The sequence below is a fragment of the Danio rerio genome, chromosome 25 (genome assembly GCF_049306965.1).
Source record: "Danio rerio strain Tuebingen ecotype United States chromosome 25, GRCz12tu, whole genome shotgun sequence".
Lineage (NCBI taxonomy): Eukaryota > Metazoa > Chordata > Actinopteri > Cypriniformes > Danionidae > Danio > Danio rerio.
The window spans coordinates 26,604,096-26,624,155 of NC_133200.1; the positions used below are offsets into that span (position 1 = coordinate 26,604,096).

Sequence of the window (20,060 nt, forward strand, 5' to 3'; positions counted from 1 at the left end):
GTGAAGTTTGCAACTTTATACGCACCGCTCTGGAGGACCGGACCAAAAGAACGCCAGGGCAAGGGAGAACCCCAGCTCGACCGTCTGCTTCTGCGTGTACACACTCTGGACCGGGAGAATGCTCTCGTTGGCTCGGAATCGCTGGATCACAGCAGGAGGAACCCTCATCGACTCGATCAGAAAGTCTCTGAAGCGAAAAGGATGGCGTTTGCTCGCTCCAGGTGTGCTTATATGCTGAGATAATTGGCAATGAAGCACACCTGTGCAAGCTTACGCTGCCAATTCATTCATTCATTGGCCCGTTCAATAATCTTTCAGACAAGCGGCTTCTGAACCGAAACCTCCCATCCGTGGATTATCCCAAAGATCAAATCCACTGTATAGCACTGAAGTTCCCCAACCGAAGAGAAACCCAGAATTACAAGCATCGGATCTGGTTGTAATTGCAATTTCAACACTTCAGAAAGCGCTTCCAAAATTCCATTCCAATAATTCTGTATCTTAGAACAATAACAGAAATAAAATAAAACTGTGAGATTTTTTCATCTGATGAATTACATTTGTCACAAAGAGGTGAAATATTTTGGAAGATTCTGTGTATTTTTTCTTTGAATAATGTAACCTATGAATTATTTTAAATTGAATAAGACAATGTCTTGAATTAATAGATTGTTTATTAATATCCTCCAAACCTGATTGCCACATTTCTTCTGAAATTTCCACTCCCAATTCTTTCTCCCACACCTTAAAACATTTTGTGTAGGTGGAAGTAACAGATAGTAGTTGTTCATAAATTATTGATAATGCTTTTTTACCATATTTACACCAATCTAGGCATTTGTCAGTGATGGAAAGGGACGTACTATCCAATGAAGACGTATGGGCATGTATGTAGTTCCTAATCAGTAAAAATCTGAAAAAAATTATTCAGAGGGAATTTAAATTTTTGCTGTAATTGGTTAAATGAAGCTAGATTTCCATCAGCGAAAAGATCTATAGTATGTGCACCCATTTCCTTCTATTGCATATAAGGACCATTTAATGTAGACTGATTAAATGATGGATTCTTAGCAATGGGAGTTAGAAGAGAAAGTGACTTTATCTTAAAATGGTGTTTGATCTGTTTCCAAATGCGATGCATATTCCGAATTAGGATTTTGCTGTTTAAAATCGAACCTTCTAAAGTTACAGGTAAGAGAATTACTGCCCCTTGGTTATATGGATGACACTGATCATACATTAGTTGGAGCCATGTTGGTGAGGCTTCATGGTTATCCAAGCATATTGAAATTAGACTTAAGAAGGAAGCCCAGTAATAAAGATGAAAGTCTGGAAATGCCAGACCTCCCTCCTGTTTAGATTTACAGAGATGTGCCTTTTTAATTCTATGATTTTTATATCCCCACAAGACTGGAAGAACGGTTGAGTCTAATTGTTTAAAAAAGGATTTAGGTAGAAAGAGTGGAATATTTTGAAATAAGTAAAGTATCTGTGGTAAGAATATCATTTTTATTGCATTTATTCTACCATACAAAGATATTTATAAATTATATGTAAATACAATTCCAAGACAAGTAAATTTTTCCATTGAAACTTTAAATGGAGAGGAATGTATTGAGAACAGATCTTGTAGTCCAATGGGCATTAATTTGCTTTTATCAAAATTGACTCTGAACCCTGAAAATATGCCAAAGGATTGAATAGTGTTCAAAACGTTTGGTATAGTAATATGGGGTTTTGTATTGTATAGTAAAATGTCATCTGCGTATAGAGATATTTTGTTAACTGTTTCTAAAGTATTAAAACCATGAATAGTTGGATCAGAACAAAAATGTTGAGCAAGGGGTTCTATAGATAACGCAAATAACAGGGGAGATAGAGGGCATCCTTGTTTGGTCCCCCTCTGTAGATTAAAGGGACCAGACAAAGTATTATTAGTTAATACCTGAGCTGTAGGGTATTTATATAAAATCTGTATCCAATTTATAAAGTTATCACCCATGTCAAATTTTTCTAATACCGCAAATAGATAATGCCATTCTACTCGATTGAATGCTTTTTCTGCAACGAGTGAGATTATTACCAGATTTTCTTAAGCAGCTTTGGAGTGATGCATTATATTAAAAAGGCACCTTGTATTTTGCGAAACATTCCTACCAGGAATAGATCCATTCTGGTCAGTATGAATTAGACCACTGATTTATTTAGCTAATCTATTGGCGAGTGTCTTTGACAGAATTTTCTGATCTACGTTAAGAAGAGAAATTGGTCTATATCCTCCTCTGTGTTTTTACCTTTTTTTGAAATAACAGTGATGACTGCTTCATTGAACGTTAGTGGTAATCTGCTCTTTAATGCCTCCTTAAATGTCTCAAGAAGGAAGGTGAAAGTATATCACTGAATGTTTTATATAACTCGGATGGTAGACCATCTGGACCCGGTGTTTTGCAGGTCTTTATGGACTTAACTGTGTTTTCCAACTCCTCAAGGGAAATATCTCTATTAAGGAGATTCCGGTCGTCTTGGGTAAGAGAAGGGAGATTACATTTGTTTAAAAATTTATCCATAGCTTGTAAATCTACGCGGGGGTCAGATGAGTATAGGTTACAATAGATTTCTTTAAAGCAGTTATTTATATTTTTAGATGAAGTACATATAGTTCCGAGTTTTGTTTTGATCGAATAAATTGTCATATCATTTTCTAATTTACGCAACTGTCTTGCAAGTAATTTGTGTGGTTTTTCCCCAAATTCAAAATACCTCTGTCTGATGAAAAGAAATGATTTACTTAATTTATCTTAGACGATTTTATTATACTCATATCTTAATTTCAATATCTTTTTGTATGTTTCTGATGAGGGATTTTGAGCAGTTTCATTATCTAATTGATTAATTTGTTTCCCAAATCGGAAAGTTTTGATTCATACAACTTATTTCTAGACCCTTGGTAGGAGATCACACAACCCCTTAAGAAGGCTTTAAGTGTTTCCCACAATAAACCTGGTGAAACTTCAGGAGTATTGTTACTTTTAAAAAATATTTCCTATTGAAGTATCAGGTAATCATGAAATTTAGGGTCGCTGACTAGACTAGGATCCATTTTCCACACAGGATGCGACGATGTTAAATCATCAAGTTCAATTTTTACTGTGATTGGGGCGTGGTCAAAAATTATTATATCATGAATTTTGTTATCCACCATGTTAGAGATTAATTTGTTTTCTACCAAAAAGTAATCTATGCGAGTATACACATTGTGGACTTGTGAGTGAAAAGTGTAATCTCTCTCGACAGGGTTAAAACGTCTCCATATATCACTAAATTAGAGTTGTTAATAATGGTGTTCAAAAAGTTTCTGGAATTAGAATGAGGGGCTCATTTCGAGGATGATCTGTCCAAATATGGGAATATAAATATTAAATAATCAAATAGGGAGAGAATAAATTTCACCGGATAATATAATATATCAACCTTCTTTGTCTGTTTTTAATGTATTAAGTCACACCTTTCCATATTAGAATAGCAACTTCTCGTGCTTTGACAGAGAAATTTGACTGATATACGTTTTCTATCCACCTACACCTCAACTTAACCTTAGAGTCTATCTTCAGATGAGTTTCCTGAAAAAAAAATATATGTTTGCTGAAAATGATTTTAAATGTGATAATACTTTACTTCTTTTAACGGCATGATTTATTCCTTTCACATTCCAGGAAGCAAAAGTAAGCCCTGTTTTGTTACAATGTTACTCTGCATCATTATGAACTAAATAGATTTACAGTATATAATTATCACCATACATTTTACCATTTAGAAGTATCTTAAACAGAACTCCAACAACAAACCCACCCACCAATTCAAATAACTGTCTCGTCATCTAACCTGTAACGAAGAGTGATGACACTCACAACTGGAAGTAAGATCCACAATGCAGGTTTATTCAGCGTCAGGCAAGCAATGATCAAACGGGTGCAAACGGGTATATGCAGGCAGTCCAGAATCATAGTCAGTAAACAGGCAATAGGTCAGAAGGCAGGCGGCTAAACAGGAGAACAAGGATAAACTAGGCTAGGGTCTAAACACGGAGAAACAAGACAAGGAGAAACGCGTTGTAATGTCACTGATAGCAAACAAGACTCGGCAAACTGGATGGGTGAATGAGTGTCTTAAGTAGTGAGTGCAATCAGTCTCTGACAAGGCTCAGGTGGTGAGAATGTAATCAGTCTAGATGAGTGAGCATGTGTGAGTGTGACCGGAGAGCATGTATGAATATGTTGTCCAGAAGAAGGCGGAAGTGTAGTACATGGTTTGTTATGCGAGATCTGTGGAGAACGATCGCTGGTTATCGTAACATAACCAGAATCGGCGACGAAGACCAAGTCTAATAAACTAAAATTTTACACACTTAAAGAAAGGGAAAATTATGAATAAAATATATAACGTTTCAGAACCGCTGTAATTTGAGTAAAAACACACAAATTAAGTAATCCAAAAAAAAAAAACAGATGACTTTTCCACTAACCTTCAAACATAAAATCACCACAGCTCCACATTAAGGAGACTTACAGAACATCTTGTATGTATGTATGTATAGAATAGTAGAAAGGAGTAAAAACCGAGTATGTTGAATTAATGAGTGATCACACTTATCTGTTGAAGATAAGACATTCTGACCCAAAACAGCTTTCCGCAAACTTAACAACCTTATCTGGATCCATGAAATAGTGTTCCTTGCCGTTAGACGTGACTCTTAATTTTGCTGGATACTGTCACTCAGAAGCTCCCTTGCTCGCTTGAAAAGCGCACTGCGCTTTACCACCGCTGGAGGATAATCAGGAAAGATGTTAATTCTCTGCCCTTTGAATGTAACTTGCTGCATCTTAGCCGCTCACTGCAGGATTTTTTCTAATTTGTTGGTGTTGTGCAGCCGAAGCACAAAAGCCCTCGGCGGTTCTTCAATTCATGGGTGATTTCTTAATGTCTGATGAGCGCGATCGACGAGTGGTAGATTATCCAATAATTAAAATTATAATGTCTCTTTTAGAAGTTGTTCGATAAAGTCTCTCGGTTTCTTCCCAGATTCGGCCTCTTCCTTGATATTTAGGACATGGATGTTTTGCCTAAAGTTTCTCTATCACCTGTTTTAAACGGCCCACATCTTGTTCAAGCTTGATTACCTTATCGGAAGAAGTAGACGCGTTGGCTTCTAGGCTTGCCAGCTTCGAAGCATGTTCATCCATCGTTATTTTAACCGCTGAAATTTCAGAACTGGCTTCTTGTTGGAATGCAGATAGTTCCCCTTGTATCGAGATGGCAAGCTGTTCAATTTTGGCGTCTATTATTTTGCCGAAGTCCGCTTTGACTGCATGTATTTCCAAGCGTAGAGAAGAAATTACGTTAAGATTTGCTGCGTTAACCGTGTCGTGAGAATTTTCGGCCGGTGTATCATCTGCAGCTGAGTCCGATGCAGGCGTGGCCTGGTCTGTTGCTTTACAAGGTTTAGTTGGCTTGTTAAACTCCAAATATAACGTTAAAGCCAACAGCTTGGGGTGTATCAGTTGTAAATCGAGTTATGTTCCTTTCCCTGATGACAAAGGATTACTAAAAGATGTTCTGATTGAATTAATTTAGATTTTAGTGCGGAGCTGTCTTATACCGCGTGCTATTCGCTCATATCGAAACCGGAAGTCCTCACTGTTGTTTTCAAATTACTTATGTAACTTGTCTTTCAGAATGTTTTTAGTTGTTTTAGTTATTAACCTCAGATCAGTGTTGCTGTAATTCCTGATCTATGGAAAGAATAATTAGGTTAGTCAAGGAGTATACTACTATATTTACTATTATATTAAATGCAGTTATGTTACCTAAAACAGAGTATGTCTATATTGTGGAAAATAGATCATGCTTATGAAAAATTACTTTTTATTATTTTGTACAGCTGTTATTGAAATGACACTAAGTTTAACATTACATTTTACAGCAAGCAATGCCACAACTACAGGACCTATCCTTACTCTTCTCATAAAGTAAGAACTCAGAGACATGATTGAGATGTTGTGACATGACCTAAAGAGAGCGATTCACACCAGACATCCCAAGAAAATTGCTGAATTGAAATAGATTTGTAAAGAGGAATGGTCCAATATCCCTCCTGACCATTGTGCAGGTCTGATCTGCAACTACAGGAAAAACTTGGACAAAAGAGGTTTAACCAGTTCATAAACCCAAAGGTTCACATACTTTTTCCAACCTGCATTTTGAATGTTTACATGTTGTGTTCAATAACATATAACATGAAAATAACAGAAAAACATTTAATATATGTGTGGTAATAGTTTAAACAGACTGTGTTTTTCTATTGTTGTGACCTAAATGAAGATCACAACACATTTTTGTGTAATCCTATTTATGCTGAAATCCAAGTAATCCCAAAGGGTTCACATAGTTTTTCTTGCAATTGTATAGACTGTCATCCATAAAGGCTGATTTATACTTCTGCGTCAAATGCACACGTATGCCACGGCGCAGCCTACGCATGGACGCATGGCCCTACACTGTGACCGTCGACGTCGCTGACTTGCACCTCTCAAAAAATTTAACTACACGTCACAACGACGCATAGCGCAAGCTCTGTGATTGGTCGGCTTGGTAGCGCTGATAAGTCTGGGCGAGCCCAATGGGACGATTGTTTACAAGTGTGGAGTCCCGTGATGGAGCTCCGGATAAGGTGTTAATGTGACTCTGTGTCGAGTTTCTTTGCCTGTGTTTTGTTCTTTTTGAACGCTTTCAGGATGTACAAGTGGCTCAAACTCGCTCATTTTAAGGCAGGAACCGGCGGACGTTTAACTATGAGGTAAACACAAAACAAAACTTTTCATCCGGGGGGGTATTCCAGAAAGCTGGTTTAACTTACCATCTGCTAAACCCTGAACTTTCGGTTGATTTACCCAAAACCTGCTTACCGCGAGTATGTTGGCTCCAAAACAGGTGATAAGAGTTAGTTAAATCAACCTCCTGAAGATAACCGCGGGTTAATGCGCGTGCACGGCATATACCTGAAGGCATTTTCAGTAGATCGCCGAATTCACGAGTCACTATAGAAAGTCACGGTGAGAAAAAAAGGCAACGCACTTTACAAAGGCGAAGCTGGAGGCTTTAATCACAGAGATTAAACATCTGCTTCAACAAAGGAAAGAAATATAGAATAAGAAATAGATAAGAAAAGAAAAAATAAATGATAAGAAAGTTTGATAGTTCATTAAATTACACATGCCACCCTCCATTTTATTCATTGTAATAAAAAATTTAACTTCTCTTTAACATCCTTTTTGACTATGTTGTGTAACCATTTATGCATTTATTTTTCTTGCCATTAATTTCTTAAGGCCACAATATGTGTATTGACTAATAAGGCTTATAGAAATTGTAATCTTTCTAGAGCTAGATAGAATTTTGTCTAAAGTCACTAAACACAGAAACATTCTCCTAAAAGGTAATATTTAATTACCGGAGCTCTGTATTTCACACTCTAGAATTTTCTTTCTGTCATGCAGCTAATAGAAAGAGGTCTGTCTAACTGTGGGCCACCAGTTAGAGGAGCTGCTGTGTCCTATAATAAAGGCTTATCAGTGATTGAGTTTTTGACTTAAACCACACAATCTGTAACTGTTGTAAGTGATTGTTGTCAGGTAGCTTTAGGGTTTTTTTTATGCTTTTTATTCTGCATGCAAAGTTCCTTCTGCCTCAACTAACAAGCAGTGTAAGAATTTGTCTGCACTTTTCCATATTTGAATATTACTCTTGGATCACAAAATCTTTTATACATATATTTAAATTCTAAAGTAGCTATATAAGGTCTATCTTTAAAGATAAATAAAGTCACATGAGCATCACCTTAAGGTGAGAAATATATATGAAAAATATGTTACACGTTGAAAGGTGCGTGTACAAAGCAGTGTAAAAAATCATACATTTTATTTCAGGAAATGAAGAAATGAACAGACCAAACTATTTGATTAAACATAGTTTTTTGACAAATTATATGTCTTAGCACTCTTCCATCTCTTTTGTCTGCTTGGGTCACTGAGATTTCCTCTGGGTGTCATCGTATAAGGCAGAAAAGGGTATCTTTTGTCCACCAGCAAGTAACAATGTAGTGCCCAGTAATGATTCTATTGTATAATACAAATATAATAAAAATAAACATTGTGTAAAGCAACATTTGCTTTATAGTTTTTTGTACTATATTTGTATTATACACTTGAATCATTACATCCTGAAAATCAGCCATTTAGCCTCAACATATAGTGATGAGGTGGGGTCATCACATACAGTATGAGCTGGTAAGTGGAAGCAGTAATGAGTTAAATAGTTAAAACACCAAAAGATTAAGGACAGAAAATTAAGTTGCACCTGCACATTTATACTATGGACAGATTTCATATTATCAGTGTCCTTTAGTAACTGATGGAGCTTTAAAACCGGCTGCAATTTATGCACACAATAGCATTTGGAAACCCTGAAAAAAATATTATATTAAAAAATGTAGGTGTGTGTGCGTGAATCTATACAAATGAACAATATCCTACATCTTAAATTATAGATATATTTTCCGACAAAAGACAAAGCTGCCTCTTTATATAATATTATACAGAAAAATGTGAAGGGTGCAGAAGGAGAGAAAAACACAAGATCTGTAAGTGAGCTTCGAACTCGCTCTCTTGTGTGCTCCATTGTACATTAATGACGCACTGTCCACTACACTATTGCCGTGCTCTGAAAAAGTGTGTAATGCAGTGATTTATGACCAAGGAACTGTACAAAAATGTAAAAAACAGTTCAGTGCCAGGCATACTGTACAGGTGGTACAGTAAATGTTTTTTATGGTAAGCGCAGACCCGCGGTTTGTCACATTTGACTTCAAAATGGTTTGTTAAATACATTAACATTATAAATTTGGTTATAAAAAAACTATGCACTTATAACCCTCTCACAACGAAAAAACTTGTATCTGTGCATCCACATTCATAAATATTCCCATCAAAAGAGCACGCAATGCTCAGTAAACTCTCTGAAACAGTCAAACACTGGAAGATAGCAACTTAAGGCTGATTTATACTTCTGTGTCAAACGCCGGCATATGCTACGTCGCTGACGCATAGCCCTTCGCCGTGGCCGTCGTGCACCTCTCAAAAAATTTAACTAAACGTCGCAACGACGCAAAGCGCAAGCTCTGTGATTGGTCGGCTTGGTAGCGCTGACGAGTCTGGGCAGGACCGAGAGCCGCATGAATGGTGCGAGCCTGAAGGAGCGATTGTTTACAAGTATGGAGTCCCGTGAAGGAGCTCCGGATGTAAAGTTTTGTTTTGTGTTTACCCATAGTTAAAGTTGTTCCACGTCCGCGGGTTCCTGCCTCAAAATGAGCGAGTTTGAGCCACTTGTACATCCCGGAAGTGTTCAGGAAAAGCAAAAAAGCAGCGAAGAAACTCGACACAGAGGAACATTTACACCTCATTGCCAACTAGCATTTCGAAAGTGTTAATGCAGACCAACAGAGACAGCGCGCAGAAGAATAAATGCACAGCTAAGCGCGTTGCATGCGCCGTGGGTTACGCCGGTCACATGACGCAGAAGTATAAACCAGGTTTTACTCTCTGAACATAACCTGCTCCGGAGTAGGTTATCTTCAGAGAGTAAGTTGCTATGGCTACTTAACATACCCAGAAGTTACCTCCGATTTTGGAACCAAAGCTGAGGTTATCCACCTACTTACTCTCTAACTTACCCGGGTATGTCACATAACCTGCTTTCTGGAACAGTTGCTCCATCGGGCTCGCGAGGCTCTCGGTCCTGCCCAGACTCGTCAGCGCTACCAAGCCGACCAACCACAGAGCTTGCGCTACGCGTTGTTGCGACATGTAATTACATTTTTTGAGAGATGCGCATCAGTGATGGCCACGGCGTAGGGCTACGCTTCGATGCGTAGGCTGCGCCATAGCAGAAGTATAAATCCTTAAGGGCACCACGAGGCGGCGAGCCCAGGTCAACAGACAAACAGATGGACAAATGGACGGACAGACAGCTAGACAAACAGATGATAGATAGATAGATAGATAGATAGATAGATAGATAGATAGATAGATAGATAGATAGATAGATAGATAGATAGATAGATAGATAGATAGATAGATAGATAGATAGATAGATAGATAGATAGATAGATAGATAGATAGATAGATAGATAGATAGATAGATAGAGATGTTGATCCACAAACATATTCTTTTAAATTTATTGCAATTGTCAAAATATGTTTAACAATAAACAGGCTGTGAACCAAAAGTTGCTGCAGACTTTAATTTAGTTTGATGACATGTTTCCAACTGAAATGTTATATTGAAAAGGGATGCGATTTTAATTTTGGTGCACAACCTCTCATCTTTCACTTTTCACAGCAAACTCAATATTGGAGGGATATGGCTAACCTTTGTAAGCTATGGCTAACTGATCAGAAAGGGACTGACATTCCAGAAGGGACACAATTGGTTAGATTTTGAATAAAGGTTAGCCATAAAAACTGTGGATTCACTTGCATGTATTAATTGCAAACATTAAGAAGAACAATGTGTGCTAGAAAAAATGTTTTGATTTTGATTCCATGTGGATTTTAACTGAGCATGAATCACATGAAAACATTGCATTACAAGCATGTGACTTGTGTATTTAGAAAATTTGAGTATTTACAAAAATGTACATTTTGCATTCATGCCAGTAAAATGATTGTTTTCATACAATTTATAGATGTACAAATTGTAAAGACATTTAGCTAGCTAACATATAGTTTCATTAAGTTCATAAAAAGGAAGATGATCCCCTCTGTTCAGCGTCACATGTGAGAAATCATCAGCAAGGTGTATTTTGTGAGCAGATGTTGCTGTAAAAAAAAACAAATAAAAATTCTTGTCATTTCATCTAAATATCAAACAAATCTTTGTGTAACTTTGTGATCAAAGAGCATGCTTTTTCTACTGTTTTATAATGTAAGTGAAAGATAATTTCCAGTTAATCAAATCATAAAATCACATCAACCTTTGGATGCTTTATCATGTTTCAGATCACTTAAACTAGGTCTAAATTCCTTGCTTATCTGTTTTCCTGAACCTATTAGCATAGAGGAAAAGATCTAGAGCTAAACTGCTTTTTCCAGATAACATGGAATTTTACAAAAGGAAACAGTGCTTACATTTCTCTTGGTCAAGATGCATACGCAGAGGAGGGACCTCACTAAATGTTGCCATCATAACCTGAATTAGGCTGTGCAGGTCACATTTGGTCTGTAAAGCCCCCAAAAACAAACAGATCATGTCATGAAAAGAGAGAGAAATGTATATTTGCAATGCAACCAGAAAAAACAAATGTAGCATTATTAAACTTTATAATTACATGTTTCCACTCATCCAAGTAAGGCATCATGATCTCTCCATTGCTGTTGACGTATTTGCTGGTCACAACAACCATCTCACAGGTGGGTTTCAGATAGCAGATGGGGGCAGTGCGTGGATAACTTTCTCTCAGCCACAAAGTCACTGGAATATTGTACTGTTTTCCTAAACCACAAAGTGTTTAAATGTTGTGATTGCTGCACTCTTGTAATATATATATATATATATATATATATATATATATATATATATATATATATATATATATATATATATATATATTATATTATTATATATAATATAATAATATTTATTATTTTTTATAGCAAAATAACAGGGAAAGGGAGCTTACTTTCATAGAACACCTGAATGGTTCCAGTCAAATTGATCAAGTTTTTTGCTGTGCCATCATTAAAGACTGAGGAAATTATAAGAAAATAGTTTTTTTATTAGGATACTTAATGTGCTAAAAATAAATATGCACCCTCATGTTCACGTTAATGTTCATAAATATTTGTAAAATGGCCATTTAATTTTTCATAAAAGGATTACAGTATAAAAAAAAACGGATTACAGTATTAAACAACGATATGTGAGAAAGTGTGACGTCTAATCATGAAAGCAACCAGAACGTTGTAAAACATCATTTAATAAAATGTATTTCCTGCTTTGTAGACAGTTTTTGCATTAGAATTGTTTACAAATTACTTTAATTTCGTTTAAAAAAATTTGCTATAAAAAAATAGCTTTTTTACATAATTTTAAAAAAGAGAAAATACTGAGTCAATGCAACATTATTAAATGAGCATTTTCAAATTCACAATCGTTTCCTGTTAAAATGCTCAAAGCTGGGCAGTCTGTAATTGCATGCTTCAAAATAAGAATTTGTATGTATTTGTAATGTAATCTAATGCAAATCAAATTAAAATGGTACATGTAAACATTATATGTAACAATGCATGTCAAGCCCATAGATATATTGTGAGAATTGCTATACAAATAAACTCACCAAATTTCTCTAGTACTGGTTCAAGATGCTGATAATGAGACAAAACTAAAGATATCTCTGACAGAACTTCTGTCCTGTGATCATATGTCTGAAAACATCCACCATCATTATTTAAGTATAACACACATGTATTTTACACACACATAAGAGTTATCATAAAGCTATGTTGTATTTGAAAGTAACGTTTTTTTAAAGTTATATATATATTATTTAAAGTTGTAAAATGTAAAGTTTTTTAAAAATTACCTTAGGTAACATCCTCCTCACATAACGAATTGTTCTGATGGTCATGACTTTACATTAAATAATAGACAGAGAAGAAAAGCTGTTTGTCCCAGGAGATATTGCAGTATTTTTCACAACAGGAAGTTTACAAAGTTCATAAGCAGCTCAATAAAAATGTTATTGTCAGAAACAGCCAATAGGAAATGTTTTAGGTCAATTTATGTGAAATGAACTATGATCTGCAAGCTAAAGGTCTTTTAGAACAAATATACTGCAAATCAATACAGAGTCTCTGTTTATTGTTGAACATATTTTGACATGTTTGTGGATCAACATATCTATCTATCAAATAAATTAGCTATTAGAATATGTTATGAAATATTTGAAAAATAATGAACATTTAATAGGAGGGCTATATTATTTATAACATCAGATTATTTGTGTTCATTAAAAAATTTAATAAATTATATATTGATTTTATATTGCTGTTGGTATGTAATTAGCAAGTGTACATACACACATAATAATAGTTAAAAGTAAGAATTAATTTTAATACAGTGAATTTGATTAAATAACCAGTTGAAGTCAGAATAATTAGCCCCGTTTTGATATTTTTTTTTTTTAATATTTCCCAAATTATGCTTAACAGAGCAAGGAAATTTTTACAGTATGTCTGATAATATTTTTTTTCTTCTGGAGAAAGTCTTATTTGTTTTATCTCGGCTACAATAAAAGCAGTTTTAAATTCTTTAAAAAACAATTTTGGGACAAAATTATTAGCCCTTTTAAGCTATTTTTTACGATAGTCTACAGAACAAACCATCATTATACAATAACTTGCCTAATTACCCTAACCTGCCTAGTTCACCTTATTAACCTAGTTAAGCCTTTAAATGTCACTTTAATCTGTACAGAAGTGTTTTGAAAAATCAAGTAAAATATTATTTACTATCATCATGAAAAAGGTAAAATAAATTAGTTATTAGAAATAGTTTTCTAAAACTATTATGCTAAGAAATTTGCTAAAACAATATTCTCTCCATTAAACAGAAATTTGGGAAAAAAATAAACAGGGGAGCTAATAAGTCAGGGAGGCTAATAATTCTGACTTCAACTGTATATGTAAACTGCAATATTCTTAAATAATATTTTTAAATGTATGTATATATTTTAATTAACTGAGTATCATATCCTCAAATATGACAGTTTTGGTACATTTACAGTACAATATTGCAATTTGCAAAACAGTAAGTGCATTTCTCAAAACAACTCATACGAATAGCAAAACACCATGAATTACACGCAAAAGCGTACTCAAAATCTTTGGTTCATCTCTCAAAAATACAATAAATGTCTAAGTCAATGAACATGTCATTGTCGTCAGAACAACAAGTCCTTGTGTCACTGTCAAATTGCTTAATCATGTTGCCAATATAACAGTGTGCTTTGAAAGGGTGTTCTAGTGTTAAATAGGGCTCCAGATTTGATGACAAATAATTATAATTTTTTGGCTACACTTTATGTGGAAGTTTAATGGCAAGAGACTGGACAAGATTCACATTAAAGGGGTGGTCTACTACGATATCATATTTTGAACTTTAGTTAATGTGTAATGTAGCTATGTGAACCTAAACAACATCTCTAAATGTAAAATGCCCCATGCAAAGGGAAAGTTAGCTTAGCAAAGCCTACAATGAATAAACTTTGGGAACTACAAAAAAATACTTCTGGGCCTGTGAGATCACAAAGTAACTTTTTACTGCGCACACACACTGCACACCTAAGGGGTGTGGTCAGAGGCACTGTAATGTTACAGCAGAGAGCTGAAATGCCAACTTGGAGAGCTAAAATGCAAAATTGGAGTCACAAACTGTAAGTGTTTTTATTTTTTAAAAATTGATTATGACATGTATAGTGTCTAGCGGTAACAGTATGCTGTAGCAAAGGTGTAAACGACGAGAAATGCTTTGGCATCGCAAACAATTTAGCTACAAATTCATATTTTTTTAGTCAAACCATTGTAAACGCACACACTCTTTACCAGCGCGTGCAGTGTCTCTCTATGCATGTGCGACTGTGCAGTGTCTTTATATAGACAGCTTTTCCTGCGTTCTACATCTCAGATAATGAACCTGCAAAAGATATGTGAGCGATTCATTTTACTGACACTTGCATATTCCGAATATATGTAAAAAAATGTCATGTTACAAGTTGAGTTAAAATACAGGATAGCTCACCTAACTCGTGTTGCAGCAAAAAAATCAATCAAGGCTCACACAGGTCGCGTCCCACATCTTGTGCTTTATTCTTTTGTCAACAGTGTCACTGTACAGGGTGGGCCATTTATATGGATACACCTTAATAAAATGGGAATGGTTGGTGATATTAACGTCCCATTTGTGGCACATTAGTATATGTGAGGGGGCAAACTTTTCAAGATGGGTGGTGACCATAGAGGCCATTTTGAAGTCGGCCATCATGGATCCAACTTTTGCTTTTTTCAATAGGAAGAGGGTAATTTGACACATCAAACTTTTTGGGAATTTCACAAGAAAACAATGGTGTACTTATTTTTCACGTAACTTTATTCTTTGTTATTTACAAGTTTCTGACACTTATAAAATTTGTTCAATATGCTGCCCATTGTGTTGGATTGTCAAATGTCATGGTTTATTCTTTATTTAGCCTTCCTTCTATATTATTATTATTATTATTATTATTATTATTATTATTCTCTGTGATTTTGTGTTGGGGGGATGGAGATTATTACTAATTGCTGTTTCTTTTCTTTTGAGGCTGGCTCCGCCTTGCACCTGCCGCTAATTCGGCTTGTTGCCTTTATAAGCTGAAGCTGAGTGTGTGTCAAGGTGGCTCTTGATTTCCAGCGCGTCTGACTGATCCTCACGATCTTGTCTCTCTTTGGAGAGTATGACCCGTACTTGCTGAGAATCTCTCTGTATCTTGCCCTGATGAAGGTCCGAAACTTCTGTGCGCGTCTTGTGCAGCCGCTGCTGAGGAGCCATGCTGGTGTTGTGCCGTTTCTTTGATCTATGTTTTTTATTAATATTTTCTTTATGATTTATGTTTTGTTTGTTTATTAAAGTAATTGCTTTCACTAAGATATAGTTTAATTAATGATTTATATTTCTGTTGCCACCTTAATTAAATAGGACACGTATCTTCTGGTCTCTAAATAAATAGAGAATTGTAATTCTGGTTTCTGTGTCCTTTTATGTTGCTAACCCCTTCCCTAGACGAGCCTTAAAAACTGGGGGTTCGTAACACAACCAACCCTCTTTTCCCACTCTTCACACACTTATAGCAAAACTGCAAGAGAAATGCCAGCATAGGCTTTCAGTATCTAGTTTCAGGTACTGCATATCTTGTATCTTCACACAATAGATAACAAAAATAGTGGGGCCATTCTGCATCAATAGGCTCATTTCCACTGTCGGGCCAGAGCTTTTATTGGGTCGGGCCGGGCCGGGCCGTGCCAATCGCCCAGGAGGTTGAGCAGTGAGGCCGAAATCATGTCGCGTTTCCACTGTTGGGCCAGTAGCTTGCAGCGCATCCCGCAAACCCCACCCCCAGAACCAAATGTCATGCAACCCACCCATTTCAGTGGAAATCAGACAGATAAAGCACACCATCGCTTCATTAAGGAACAATTAACAGAAGACAACCAAAACAAACAAATGACTTTACTGTACAGCAGTACCTTATATGTCTATACACATTTCCCATTGTATTTTCATTCAATATATATTTGTTCACTCACCGACCAACTGTTGGCATCGTGCATTGAGTAGTCTCGCCACTAACGGAGGGACCCAGCGCAATGAGCGCACCCATCCATCATATAAAAGCACAGTTATTCTCCAGTAATAAGTCGGTATGAAGTGTATTTTATAACATCATCGTTTTGATAGACGTCATCAAACATTCAGCCCAAATGCTCCGGAGAGACCTGAAACATATTTTCCCTATAGGCTATACGACACTTAATAGGTGATTCCCCTTTATTTAAGGATGTTGCATATTGTTCTGTGATATTAAGTAAAATGTTGTTTCAGCACATAAGAGCATGTTATAAAATATAGCTTATATTTTGTTGCGCTCAGCAGCTATTCACTAATAAAGCTGTACATTTAAAATAATTTTTAAAAATTTTACCACGTTATCTTCCGGCTATGGCGCCTTGCTGAAGAGACGCACGAGTTAGCCCAGCGGTAATATATCTTTAAAAATCCTAAATTTTTCCCGGTTTTATTTAACATTCGAACTCAAATTATTCAAGACTGAACACTGCTTAAGATGTCACCTAAACCAGCAAAGCAAAAGGCGAAAAAAACTGAAACTACAGAGATTACATCTGACTCTGAAAGCATTGAAGAAGTGCGAAGTAATGGCGGAGAAAATTCGTCGCTGCTTTGCGGAGGTCAACCTGGCGATTTACACGCTGAAACAAGTGGCATTATACAAGCAATAAACTCGATTAAAGTTGACATGGCCTCTCAGTTCGAAACTGTCCTCTCAGCCGTACACGATATCAAAACCCATGTAGCAGAATGTTTCGGAAGACTAACACAGGCAGAGGAACGCATATCTCAAACTGAAGATTCCGTCTCCACTCCTCAATCAGCTACTACCACTCTCGAAAAGAAAATTACCTCACTAACTTGGAAAATCGTTGTCCACGCTCAAATTTAAGGATTCTTGGTTTACCAGAAAAATCCGAGGGCGATGATGTATGTACATTCTTAGAAAGCTGGTTACCTGAAGCGCTGGACATGGGACCACTTCAAAAACCACTCGCTATAGAAAGAGCCCACAGGATCGGTTATGCGCGCCAAACTGCAGCGGATACAAAAGCAACTCCAAGAGTGATGATCGCAAAGTTTCTGGATTACAGAGACAAGGAACGCGTGATGCGTGCGGCCAGAGCAAAGAAAGAGGTACTATTCCAGAATCACAGAATCATGTTCTTTCCGGACCTTTCTGCTGAAGTAAACAAACATCGGAGGCAGTTCGACGAAGTAAAGAAGAAGCTGCGAGCTAAGGGACTGATTTATGGATTCATCTTTCCAGCGCGCCTCCGAGTAACTATTGATGGCCATGCTCATGTCTTTCAAAATTCATCAGAAGTTAACGACTTTCTAATGAACATCTAAGCAGGTGCTGTTTTCTCAACTTTGTTTTCACTTTATGAATGTGTGCAATATTCAAGACATTATGTCGAACTCCTCAGAATGGGACGATTTAAATTAATAAGCTGGGCTAAAATGCGATGCGATCTATCGTACTTTACGGTTGCTTTACCCAAAGTTAAATTGGGTTGATTTAGTGAAGGAAGTTAGAAGCAAAGAAGAGTCTGGATTTGCTGGCGGTTCTCGGCAATTCACAGCTGTGGTGTATAAGTATATTTTTATTTTCTATTTAAAATCGGAATATGTTTATGTTGTTGTTGTTTTTAGTTTGTTTTATGACTCATCTTTATACGGTACAGGGTTTTTTTACGTTTTAAAATATGGAAGAAGCTTGGATCATTTTACAATATAGAAGGATATGACTGGTATTATTGAGGTTAAAATTGTTTCTTGGAATTGTAGAGGGTTACATACTTTCTCTAAAATCAAACAAGTTATGTCTAGAATAAAACAACTAAAATGTAAAATTGTTTTTCTTCAGGAAACACACTTAATGCCCAAAGACATATGTAGAATAAGTAATAGATGGCCAGGTCAGATATATGCAGCATCATTTAGTTCTCAAGCAAGAGGGGTAATCATCACAATGATCCACAAATCAATTTCATTTCAGATAGATAAAATAATACAGGACCCTTTAGGTAGATATGTAATTGTTCAAGGGTCCTTATTATCTAAACAATTAAATCTTATTAATGTCTATGGCCCTAATAATGACATCCCCAAATTTTATAGTAACCTCTTCTTAACCATATCCACTCTTTCTGGATATTATGTTATGGGAGGAGATTTCAACTGTACATTAGATCCAGTTAGAGATCGTACATCCGGCCTTGATCAATCCCACAGACAGACTAGAAAAACCGTAGGCTATTTTATAAAGGATTTAAACCTTGTTGAAGTATGGAGGCAGCTACACCCTAAAGATATTCAATATTCTTGCTTCTCTAAAACACACAAGTCTCACTCTAGAATTGATTATTTTCTTATTTCAGCTACACTTATGCCATATATTGTTGATTGTTCATACGATTCTATAGTAATTTCAGACCATGCCCCTGTATCACTTACCTACCTGTATATTGATCCTAAATTACTGGGAAGCCCTCCAAAATGGAGATTTCAACCCAAATGGCTCTTAGATGACCAATTTAATAAACATATTATAGAACAGATAGACATGTATTATGATATAAACACTACACAAACCTCAGCCAGTGTCAGATGGGAAGCCTTTAAAGCTTTCATTAGAGGTGTTATTATAAGTGTTACAAGTAGCAAATCAAAAAGGTATAAGAAAGAATTGACAGATCTAGATACTAAAATTAAACTTATAGAAAAAAACCTATCAAGCAAAAATGACCTAAACATTAATCAGGAACTACTAAATCTTAGAACGAAATATAATGAACTTTCTGCTAAAAAAGCAGCAGCTAGTCTAATGATGTTAAGACAAAATTTTTACGATCAAGGTGAAAAGGCAAGTAAATTGTTAGCTTGGAGAATTAAACAGAAGCAATCTGAAAGAACAATAAATTCCATTGAAGATAATTGTGGTAATATTATGGTAGACCCTATTAAAATAAATGACACTTTTAAATGCTTTTTTGAAACTTTATATTCCTCTGAATATGCAGATAATAGTACACAAATAGAATTTCTAAATAGTTTATCTATACCTAATATTTCTGAAGAGACAAAAAGATCATTAGACATGGACATAACAGAAGAAGAAATAATAGAAGCTATTGACAGTTTAACAGCAGGTCGAACACCAGGACCAGATGGCCTTAATGTGGATTTTTACAAGAAATTTAAAAAACAACTCACCAGTCCCATTTTAGATGCTTAAAGAATCCTTTACAAATGGTATACTCCCAGAATCTTTAAGACATGCTCTCATTACGCTAATACCTAAACCTAATAAATTAATTACAAAACGCGACTCATTTCGTCCAATTTCATTACTTAATACAGATGTCAAAATACTAAGTAAAATTATAGCAAGGAGGTTGGTGACACTTCTACCTGAGATAATACATAGAGACCAAAATGGATTCATCAAGGGCAGGCAAGGTTTTCACAACGTCAGAACTTTGCTTAATGTTTTGCATCTTAAAAAGGGGGCTTGCGATACGGCCATTCTGTCCTTAGATGCTGATAAGGCTTTTGACAGGGTA

At 35.9% G+C, this 20,060-nt stretch overlaps 2 protein-coding genes across 2 annotated transcripts in view; one reads left to right on the forward strand and one right to left on the reverse strand.

Moving 5' to 3' along the window:
- lrrc56 (leucine rich repeat containing 56) overlaps positions 1-20,060 on the forward strand; it is a 132,243-nt gene that overhangs the window by 55,576 nt on the left and 56,607 nt on the right. The gene's annotated exons all lie outside the window — the stretch shown is intronic.
- Positions 10,274-12,827, reverse strand: zgc:123278. The gene is given in 6 exon segments (NM_001037567.1): positions 10,274-10,931; positions 11,241-11,331; positions 11,441-11,604; positions 11,792-11,857; positions 12,449-12,536; positions 12,695-12,827. Coding segments are annotated over 6 exon segments (558 nt in total). The 5' UTR covers positions 12,740-12,827; the 3' UTR covers positions 10,274-10,827.